This window comes from Schistocerca americana, chromosome 1 (assembly GCF_021461395.2).
Source record: "Schistocerca americana isolate TAMUIC-IGC-003095 chromosome 1, iqSchAmer2.1, whole genome shotgun sequence".
Lineage (NCBI taxonomy): Eukaryota > Metazoa > Arthropoda > Insecta > Orthoptera > Acrididae > Schistocerca > Schistocerca americana.
In genome coordinates, this window is record NC_060119.1 from 1,186,074,563 (window position 1) to 1,186,086,575 (window position 12,013).

At 40.3% G+C, this 12,013-nt stretch overlaps 1 protein-coding gene across 1 annotated transcript in view; it reads right to left on the bottom strand.

Annotated features, from left to right (window-relative positions):
• The window catches only part of LOC124597969 (roundabout homolog 2-like), a 699,738-nt gene that overhangs the window by 42,344 nt on the left and 645,381 nt on the right, over positions 1 to 12,013 (bottom strand). Inside the window, exons 9-12 of the mRNA XM_047135972.1 lie at positions 9,773 to 10,111; positions 8,086 to 8,317; positions 6,842 to 6,957; positions 5,986 to 6,215 (exon numbers count right to left, since the gene is read on the bottom strand). Coding sequence (XP_046991928.1) covers positions 5,986 to 6,215; positions 6,842 to 6,957; positions 8,086 to 8,317; positions 9,773 to 10,111 — 917 coding nt within the window. The remainder of the gene's footprint in view (positions 1 to 5,985; positions 6,216 to 6,841; positions 6,958 to 8,085; positions 8,318 to 9,772; positions 10,112 to 12,013) is intronic.

A 12,013-nucleotide genomic window follows, 5' to 3' on the forward strand; every position in this document is an offset into this window, starting at 1 on the left:
TTTTTGATGAAGGCCTTACTGGCCAAAAGTTTTATTTGTGACAGTCTTTTTGTTGTGCCTATCTGCAACTCAGCATCTCCGCTATATGGTGAGTAGCAACTTTTCTTTTCATAATATTGTTACATTCCATCCTGGAGTCTCCATTAGTAGATGAGTAGTTAGTCCTTTTCGGTATGGGTACTATACACTTGAGCCGTATTCTAGAACCAGTCTCACAATTGATTTGTAAGCAATCTTGTTTGTAGACTGATTGCACTTCCCCAGTATTCTACCAATAAACTGAAGTCTACCACTTGCTGCACCCACAACTGAGCCTATGTGATCATTACATTTCATATCCCCACAAAGTGTGACTCCTGGATATTTGTATAAGTTGATCAATTCCAACAGTGAGTCATTGATAGTCATAGGATTCTACATTTTTGCGTTTTGTGAAGTGCACAAGTTTACATTTTTGAACATTTAAAATAAATTGCCAATCTTTGCACCACTTTGAAAACTTATCAGGGTCTGAGTGAATATTTATGCAGCTTCTTTCAGATAGTACTTATAGACAACTGCATCACCTGCAAGAAGTCTGAAGTTACTATTAATATTGCCTGCAAGGTCATTAACATACAACATGAATAGCAAAGGTTGTAACACACTTCCCAGGGGCACACCTCAAGTTACTTTTACAACTGGTGATGATTCTCCATCCAAGATAGCATGCTGCATCCTCCCTGACAAAAAGTCCTTAATCCAGTCACAAATTTCACTTGAGACCTGATATGATTGTACTTTTGACTATAAGCATAGGTGTGGTACTGAGTGTAAAAGTCTATCTTGTATCTTGTCAAAAAAGCACAAATTTTGCTGCTAAAAAGAAAGTGTGTGTACAATAGAAACGTGAAATATCGAAACTAAATGACTGTGTCTCTAAATTACAACTCATGATCAGTGAACTGAAAGTGGATATTAGTAAACTTACATTAGAAAAACGTGAGCTGATGTTGAAGCAGGAAATGATGACAGAAAACTCGACTTATTCAGATAAGTTGACAAAAGATATGTGCATAAACAGTTCACAGAGTGTTGGAAATCAAAAAAAGTGTGAAAGCAGTGTAAATTTAGTGCACAACAATGGCTATGATGTGTTATCTACGATAAATTACAAAAACTCCAAAAGTAAACAAAGTGCTCTTGCATCATCAAGAAGTAGTGTGTTTACTAACTCCTGTAAAATAAATAACGACAGCTACAAGAAAGTTTTAAGTACTGGAAAGCATGCAGATACAAGACATAAGATTTTATTTCTATCTGACAGTCATGGACAACACTGCACTACTTTATTAAATCAGACACTTCCACCAAGATACTTGCAACATCCATTCTCAAATCAAATGCACAGTTGAGTTGTTATTAATAACATTGAAGAAAAGGTAAAGGACTTCAATAAATTTGACTGTGTTACTGTTCTGGCTTGACCAAGTGATGTAGTATCAGATATCAAGGATTACCAGTGCACTGTGAACACATTGCTCACAAAATCTACTTTGACAGGGGGGACTGGAATGACAGAATATACAAAATGAACACGTCCTTGATGGAATATGTTGCCCAGTACAGCCACGCTAAGGTACTGGGTATAAATCTGTTTTTAAAGAGGACTGATTATACAAAGTGTGGGCTACATTTGGTGCTGAAAGGAAAGGAAAAACTATGCAGGAACCTCCATTATTCAGTCATGATTCAGTCCACAACACCATCACTGATCTCTGTTAACTGCTTGCAACAGGTAGATCAGTCACTCAACAAAACTTTATGCTTACAATATGGGAAAATAACAGAAGACAAAACCAAAAAAATTAACAGTAACGCATACTACGGAATGAACAAGTGACAAGGAAGCAACACAGAAGACAGTATCACCACAGTATATGAAAATAACAGAAGAAGAAACCAAAAAGTTAATAGTAAATGTGCCTTCAGAGGAATGAAAAATGGCAGGGAACCAGCACAGAAGACAATATCACCATGTAAAAAGACTGAGGAGGAAGCTGTACCAGAGTGGACAGAAGTTAAAAACAACAGATCATGACAAAGCCCCAGGCAGAAGTTAGTGTCCAAACAACATACGAACGATTTTTTATGGCCCAATCCACTGCAGAAGAAAACAACCAAGAAGTAGTCCAGGACCCCCAGGAGGTGAAAATCAGGTCAGAAATGAAAAGACTAGAGCCTACTCTTCAAAGAACTAACCAAGCAAGAAACATACCTCTCTTAGAACTGAATAATTCTTTAACTCTCCTATATCATAATGTACAGGGCTTAACCAGTAAGCTACATGAGCTAGAGGTCCTTTCAAATGGTTCATTGAAGGAGATTTCTATCTTGTGTAGAACTGAACACTGGCTACAAGAAATACAAAAATGTGCAGTTGAGATTTCAGACTTCCAGGTGGTCAGTAGCTTTTGCAGGGAAACATGCAGAGGGGGTGGAACATGTGTATATGTAAGAATAGGTATTAAATCAAAGGAAATTAGGTTTAAAATGTCTGCTGTATTGAAAAAGATTTTGAATATTGCTTATGTGAACTAACAGGTAGTAAAATTATAATTGCATGTGTATATAGGTCCCCATGTGGCAATTTTGAATTATTCTCTGAAAATTTGGAAAATCTTCTGAACTATGTAAACAGTCAGTCAAAATACATAATAGTGCTTGGGGATTTCAAAATTAATTTCAAGGACAACTGTAAAAAATGGAAAAAGCATGTTAATCCACTAAAAACATACAATATGGACATGTGTGTAGAAGATACCACCAGATACAGCAGCAAAAGTGAAAGTATTACAGACCAAATATTCATCGACAAATCAAAATGTGGCTCTAAATCTGAGGTATTGGATACAGGTTTCTCTGACCATCAGTCAGTTAAATTGACTTTAGAGAAATCTCATGAGAAAAGTGACAACAGGAGACATATTGAGAGATGATTAGTTAATGATGACAGCATTAGGATCTTTAAGCTAATGTTAAAAAATGTAAACTGGGACATGGAAAGCAATAGTTCTGTAGATATAAAATTCAACAAGTTCTTGCCAAATTATAAATACTACTATGATATTTCGTTCCCTCTGAAGAGAATTAAAATAAACAAAAAATCAAATTCATGGATAACAAGTGAACTCAAAGAGTCATCAGAATGTCTTCAAATGCTATATAAGTGTTCAAAGCAAAATACTATCTTGAAACCATTTGTCAAGTGTTATAGGAAAAAGCACAGGGAAGCTATAGTTGCTGCAAAAAGGAAGCACAATGATTCATATATCAGAAAGGATAACAACAAAATGAAATCTACGTAGAAAGTTATTAATAATCATACAGGCAAACATGAAAGTGCAAGTAATAAAATCACCATATAACACAAAAATGAAATTATCGATGATCCACTTCTAATAGCAAATATATTTAATGATCATTATATTAATGTAGCCCAAAACCTGATCACCGCTAAATATAAAAATAAAGAGGTAACAACTCCAATAAATGAAAGGACAATGTACCTGTATCCCATAACACCCAAAGAAGTACAAATGGCTATTAGCAAACTAAAGACTGGTATCCCTGACAAAACTATTAAATATGGTACCGATAATGTTGTCTCTCAACTTGTGGACATAATGACTCCTTTGAAACTGGTGTGTTTCCAAGTAAACTTAAGGAGTCAACAGTAATACCAGTTTATAAGAATGGTGACAAGTTTGACATTAAAAATTTCAGACCTCTATCATTATTATCTGTATTTCCAAAAATAATTGAAAGAATAATGTATGACAGATTGCTAGACTTCCTAAACAAAAATAAAATTCTTGTAAATGCACAGAATGGTTTAAGAAAAGGCAAATCTACACAAACAGCTCTCTTCAGTTTCCTAAAACTTGTTTAAAAAGCTATTGAGGACAAAGAACTGATCTGTGGGTTGTTTTTGGACCTTTCCAAAGCATTTGATCTTATAAATCATAATCTACTGCTGTTAAAACTGTATAATTATGGTGTCTGTGGTATTTCCTATGATTCGTTCAATTCATATTTAACTGATAGGAAACAAAGAGTACAAATTTCTCAGGATGGAAATGTGTACCATTCTGAATATAAAGAAACTATGGGGTGCCACAAGGCTCAGTATTGGGGCCATTGTTATTCTTGATTTTTATTAGTGACCTACCTCAACAGTTTTCAACAGCTGATACCATATTACTTACTGATGATACCAGCTTTAATATAAAAGGGAAGAATGATTATGAGATGCCGCAAAAAATCAACAAAACAGCAGAAGTGGCATAAAAATGGTTTAAAGGTAACTGTCTAGTGGTCAGTGACAAGAAAACTATATGGATGAACTTCAATCATATAAGGAAATAAATTCACATTATCGAATAGCCAAATTCAGCAAAAGAATCACATAAAATTTTTAGGTTTATGGGTGGATGAGCATCTAAGATGGGAAAAACATGTATAAATGCTTAAAAAAATTAAGCAAGTACTGTTACATATTAAGAGTGCTTAAAGATTGCTGCAATACCGAAACAGTGTTAAGTGCTTATTATGCATACATGCATAGTCTACTGAAGTATGGAATAGTGATCTGGGGAAATAACTCTTTTGCAAAGCAGTCTTTTAAGCTCCAAAAGAAAGCTTTAAGATTAATAAGAGATGATGTGTATAGAACACAATGTAGAAGTATCTTTAAGGAATTAAAAATCATGACTTTACCATCTATATTTATATTTGAAAGCATATGCTTCGTTAAAAACCATCACATTTCAGCTTTGAATAGTGAAATCCACCATTATCAAACAAGGAACAGGGATGATTATCATAGGTATGTGCACAGAAAATCAATATATCAGGGCAGTGCTGTTTACAAACCAAAAATTCTGTACAGTGTATTGCCAGATAGCATCAAAAAAATACCAAACAGTAATACATTTAAAAAAATAACCAAACAATCTACTAATAAACAACAGCTTCTACAGTATTAACGAATACCTGGAATTTTGCTCAAACCTGTAGGTATACTTCATACCTCTGTAAACAAAAATTCATAATTATCAACCATTCCTAGTTAAAACTGAACTTCTTTCATCCATGTATGCACATAATCATGCACCTAGCTTTTGTGCTGTATGTTACTATGCCTAGTTAGGTAAAGTGCTGGTATTTAATAGTTTTAGTAAAATCAACCAAGGGGTTCAAGTTTTCTTCTATCTGTATGTACATAAGCAAAATAATGTTTTTGTCATACAGAAATGTTGATAGCAATGATAAGATTTTTCTATGCTGTAAATATGTAATATTTTATACTGTTCCATACTTTGACAAGTCTAGTATGATCAATGTGATAATATGGACACTAAATAAATAAATAAATAAAAAATAAATAAATAAAAGCTTTTTGGAAATCAGTAAATATTGCATCTGTATGACTGCCCTGTTCCAAAGCTTTGATGTTTTTGGAACCCATCCTGTTTGGCAATGAGGAGGTCATTCTGTTCAAGTTACCAGTACCTCATTATGTTTGAGCCTGGAATATGTTCTAAGATTGTACAACAAATCAGTTTCATGGATATTGGACGGTACTTATTTGGATCACTTCTTCTACCCTTCCTGCAGATGGGTATGACCTGTGTGTTTTTCCTTGAACTAGGTATGGGCTTTTGTTTGGGGAATCTATGATACGTTACAGTTAGAAGAGGGGCTAACTCAGCCGCAACTTGCAGCCTCTTCACCAGCAAGACGACAACAAAATGTACTCTGCTTACCCTAATTGCATTATTATTAAAAAATCAAATTCAAGAACATAAGATTTTGTCATTGCTGTACTGAATACATTAACTATTAATATGGAATGTAAATGTGAGTGAAGTATGACTACCTCCACTTTACTCTATGTTTGAAAAAAGAAATTGTACAAAAGAAAGATATGATGTAGAAAGTAACCTGTTATGGTGGTCTCTGAGCAGTAACCGTGAGGCAGGATCAAGTCTGAGAGTGGCTGGAGCACTGGCAGGCCCTGGACCAGCTCGGGTGACAGCGGATGCCTGGACAATGTACGTCACACCGGCAGTTAGGTTGGTCAGCAGCAGGGTGGGGCTTGTTGCACTCACTGTCACATTGCTGAGTACCCTTGAAGTATTGCTTTCAGCAGTTCCTCCTGTGCGTACCACAACCTGGAAGCAATTTTAAGTGTTTACTAGGAATAGAAAGGAAAATTCATTTGCACCAAATTGTCTTTTTAGTTCTGAAGTAACAACACACATAAATAAAATAAAAAAATACACGAGACTGTCTTCATCATACTAAGAAACACATTTTTTTGCTCATTATCAACTTCCATGAGATAGCCTGAACATGATCAAGAAATGTGTCATCACAAATGCAGTGCAAAAAAGCTGAGGGCTTGAAAAAGAAAGAGATTTATCAATTTCATTATTTTTATCATGGCAGTGACAACAGCAACTGTTACGAAATTGTCTTGACTGAAACACAGCCCACAGTTGCACTAAATTATGTTTATTTTAAACCTTGACCATGGTCAAGGTTTAAAATAAACATTATTTAGAGCAACTGTGGGCTGTTTTTCATTCGAGACAATTTATCAGTTTATTTGCATGTAAGATCTACATTATTATTTCCAGTGAGTTATGTTTTTAAATGAATTATTTATCTGTAAATTTTAATTTGCATTCAGTTGCCTGAAATACTATCCGTAAAATTCTTTTACATTGTGTTCTGAACTAAGGTAATTTCATTTGATGTGTAAAACCCATCCTTTAACACAATATACGTGATGTACCTGATAGCTTCTCAGAACACCATTGTGTGAGCTTGCAGGTGGTGGTTTCCATTTAAGGTACACTGCAGTGGCATTTAGCAGAGTAGCTTCTATTTGTGTTGGTGGTTCAGATGGAACTGTAAAGAGATTTTTTCATTTAGCATAGTGAATTTGATTAACAGGCCAGCAATAAATAACATCGTATCTGTGCAATAATTACAAGGAAAACTTGTACTACTGGGTTTGCCAGGATACATAGTTAAGCAGCAAGTTGATACTTTACTTGTACTTGTTAGGGATTATACTCCAAATTCTTCTGATATTTATTTTTTTCTACCTGACTTTACACACAACACTGATGACCAATAGAGTTATGTGAGAATGACTCTAATTCCAGCAATTCAAGTTTCCTAAGCATCTCTATTACACCTTTGTTTCTGTTCATACCCTCCCATTATGATCACAGCAGTGAATCTCTGAATTCTTTGATATCCCTTCCAGCTTATTTGATAAGAACCCAAAACACTGCAGCACATTACACCAGGCTCAAGTATGTGGCTCTTGTTATAGGTAAAGATAATCTGATTTTATAGCATTCTTTCTCCTTTCTGCATGTTTATACATGTGTTCCTAGTAGTATAAAAATCAAAGTCATTCTGTCTATTTCTACGATTGTTCAGTTGTGATATTTCCTTTGTAGTTAGAAGCCATAGATGAGGTCTGTTCAAAAAATTCCAGCACATTCGTAATTTTGCGCCAGGACCCATGCCTCCATCTTTGCTACCCTCCCTGTTTACCTTTCCCCTGTTGCTTCATAACCTGGGTTGTGAGTAACTAAATCCACTTTCCCTTCTTCCTCTTTTTTCCCCTCTCTCCTACCTGACGAAGGAATAAAGTACCGAAAGCTAGCATAAAACTTTTCTGTTCTGTTTTGTGTATCTATCGGCTGTACTGAGCTGAGGTAAGTACTGGCCAGCCCCTCTATCTCTTTGTTAGTATTTATATATATTTCTGCCAAACATCTGATTGATAATGGATAAGTTTTATGTGACTGAAAACACAAATTTTACATTTGAATAAGGCTGCTTTTCCTTTATAATGCATGACACTGGTTGAGCAAAATGGAATCTTGGATAAAATATCCTGGAAATTGCTTAACACTAACCAAAATTCATTAGGTTACCTCTTATAACAAAGCAAATGAAAATATTGGAATGTATGTATGCATACATGGTAGTCTAACATACCTAAAACAATTATCTTACCATCTTCCAGAGTGCGTACAGTTCTCGAGTTAGAAGGACGGCCATCAACAGTCTTGTAGAAGGGCACAAGGAAGAACTCATAGCGTGTGTACTTTGCTAGGCCGGACACTTGGAAACCTGATGCTTCTCCAGCATGCAGCACTGTCAGCACATTGTAGGCTCCTGGCATGCGAACTCCATCCAGTGGTCTTGAGTATATGTAGAAGCCCTCAACAAACTCTGCACTCAAGATCTGTGAGTAAAGAATTTCAGCAATACTGATTAAATGCATATAATTGTTTAACTAGACAATAGGATGATTAAAAAGGAAAAACATGGATTAGCGATAAAACTGCACAAATAATCAGAATGAACAATATTATCTGGCTTGGATACTAAAAAATCTGCCTATTGGAAAAAGAATGCTGAAGTGCTTCATTTGTATCATTGTACAGTAGCAACACACTATCTCTATGCTGAAACTGCACATATTCTACCAGGAGTTGTACATTTTCTGATACTGGCATTTCATTCCACTTCTTTTTGTGATTCATTGCCCCTATAAATGGATTACTACACAAAGGAGTCACAAACCAGCAGCTTTAGCCAGTAGGTTTGTATCATAGTAGACACACACACTTTGGCAAACATGAAGGAGCTACATACTAACTGATGATGTAATCTTGTAGAATGAACATGGCACTCAGCTGAAACAGGAAGCTGTTAATTTTCTGGGAATTGCATACTTTACACCTCCTGCCGCCTTGATCCCCCCTCACCCCCTGGTTGCTCCACTCCTCTCCCATTCCCGCCCCCTGCCACGCCTTCACTGTTGTGTCCCCCCTACCATCCACCTCTACACCCTACATCTCATTTCCCAAGGTGGCTTCCATCAACTCCCCCTCCTGGATGAGGCCCTCTCTCCCTCCATTTATCCCTCCTATCGACTCTGATCCTCACCCCCCCTCCTTTCCTCCATCCTTTTCCTGGGCTCCCTCTCTCCCCCCTTTGATCCTCTTTTTTTTCCCCACCTACCCTCTCTCTGCCCCCTTCTCTCCCCTGAGTCCTTTTGTATTTCCCTCCTGTGCCTTTTCCCATTCGCTCTCGTGTCCGCCCTGCCCCCCCCCCCCCCCACCCTTATGAGTGCTCTTCCTCCTTTGGTTCCCCCCCTTTCGTTTTTCTTCTCCTCCCTCCTTATTCCCCCCCCCCCCCCCCCCCCCATCTGTCCAGGTCCCCCCCCCCCCCATCGGCCCTTGGCTATGGTCATTTTAGTGCAGTGTTTACAGTGAGTGTTCAGTGTTCTGTGTCTTTTCCGAAGTGTTGGGAACGGACATCGTGCTGTCGCTGGGTGTGATTTTATACCTCTTGCGAACAGAAACCAGACTGTCGCCATGTTTTTTTTTAATTGTCTGTCTACTATGTTACCTGTCTGCTTCCTGTGTATTTTATTAGCTTTGCCAACGCTTTGCTTTATGTTTTAACTTTCCACAATTTTCCGCGGTTTTACAATTTCAGTCACCGTTTTATCGCCTGCTTTTATTGTTTCTTATCTTCTTCTTACGTTTTAAACAGTCTGTAGGCTGCAGAGCAGCGTAATAAGTTGCTGCCAGCCCGCCCCCTTCGGGGGGAATCGAAATTCAATAAAGAAAAAAAAAAGTCTTCTGGAAGTGTGAGGGGTGTTTGGCAGTGGGAGAAGCGGCGCGCTCACCTCCCAGACGAGCTTGACGGCGGTGGAGGCGACGGGCTGCGCGTCGGCCAGCTCTACGATGTGTCCGGCCAGCAGGCTGGCGGTCGCCCGGGCCAGCAGCCGCTCCTCGTCCGCCCTGCCGGCTGTGCCCGCGGCGCCCGCGGGGACCGTCACCGGCTCGGACATGGGGCTGGGCGGCGACAGGCCGTGCGAGTTCTCGGCGCGCACCAGGAAGGTGTAGGTGACGCCGGCCGCCAGGTGGTGCTGCGTGTAGCTGGGGCCCGGCACGCGGCGCGCCGACACCACCCAGCCTCCGCCGCCGCCGCCGCCCGCAGATTCGTCGCGCCCGAACAGCTCCACCTGGCCGCACAAGAGCACGCGCGGCGGTTAGCGCACTGGGCTCGCGTTCGTGACGACGGCGGTTCGAACCCGCGTCCCGCCGTAGCGGGACTTTGAATTTCGCCGCGCTACACTCGTTCCCTCACATATAAATTACACCGTCGCAGCGGTATGAGCGCTCGACGGCAGAGAAAATACACGAGGGCTATCCACAAAGTACATTACGTTTTGGAATTAAAAATAAATAAAGTATTGGGAAATTTTTTTATTATATACAGATGAAAGCCACACTTAAATACTACTTTTCTACATACACTGCTGGCCACCGTAAATGCAACACCAAGAAAGACAAGAGGTGGCACAACAAAATTTATTTCGTAGATAACATGTTGACCAAGTATCAAATGATTACGTTTACAGACGTCTGTGACATGTGGTTCCTGCGAGAATCAGTAGCCAGAGTAGCCGCCATTGTTGGAGATCACCGCTGCCACACGTCTCGGCATTGAGTCAAAGAGACGTTGGATGTGTTCCTGGGGTACAGTAGCCCAAGCAGCTTCCACACGTTGCCAAAGATCATCTGGTGTGGCAGCTGGGGATGTAATCTGGGTCACTCGTTGAGCAACCATACACCACATGTTTTCTATCGGCGAAAGATCCGGAGAGCGAGCCGGCCAGGGAAGCAAGTCAATCTGGTTATTGACGAAGAACCTTTGGACAATGCGTGCCACGTGTGGTCGCGCATTATCCTGTTGAAATATGGCTGTGGCCGAGCCCTGAAGGTAAGGAAGGACAGCTGGCTCCAGCACCTCGGATATGTAGCGCCGGCTATTTAAAGTACCGGCAATGCGTACTAGAGGCGTGCGAGAGTAATATCCAATACCGCCCCATACCATAATACCCGGTGCAAGAGCAGTGTGACGGTGCATAATGCAGCTGTCCAGCATCCTCTCTCCACGGTGTCTCCACACTCGAATCCGACCATCGTGGTGCTGCAGACAGAAGCGTGCCTCGTCAGTAAAGACAACGTCATTCCAATCTGCCGTCCACATCCCTCTGTCATCACACCATTGGCGACGGAGACGTCTGTGGTTCTGCGTCAATGGTAGACGAAGCAATGGACGTCTTGCGGACAGACCACTCTGCTGTAAACGGCGTCGAATGGTACACGCAGACACTGGATGATGCGTTACAGACGCAATGTGCTGTGCTATGGTTCGGGATGTCACTGAGCGATCCGTCACTGCCATGCGCACAATTTGCCTATCAGCACGTGCAGTGGTGCACCGAGGTGAATGTGATCGACCACGTCGGTCCGTCGTACCCTCCTGCATCCAACGGTCACATATCCGCATTACAGTTGTTTGGTTTCGTCCAACACGACTAGCGATTTCTCTGTATGATAATCCACAATCTCGGTAAGCCACTATCCTTCCTCTGTCGAACTCGGATACTTGATCAAACGATGTTCGCTGTTGTCTACGAGGCATAACTGATCGTCTTGTGAAACAACCACAAGGTAAACACACGTGCCGAACGTACACTCGTCGAAATCGCCAAGCCTTAAATGGCGCTATGAGGTGGCGACACAGGTGCGCGTGATGTGCGTCTGCGCTGAAATTCTAATCAGTTGCATATCTCATCGCTGCAAACCCATGGTGTAAATTTCACTTGATTCGGATGCTTCCTTCAGGGTGCTGCATTTACGGTGGCCAGCAGTGTAGTTGCCATTTAAATTAAGGCACTTATCGTAGCGATGGGCGAGCTTGGAAATTCCTTCGTCGTAAAATTCGGCCGCCTGCGCCTTCAACCACGTGGTTACCTCTTCTTGAAGCTGTGCGTCGTCATCAAAACGCTGCATAGCCAACCACTTCTTCATTGCTGGGAATAAGTGGAAGTCGCTCGGTGCCAGGTCGGGACTGT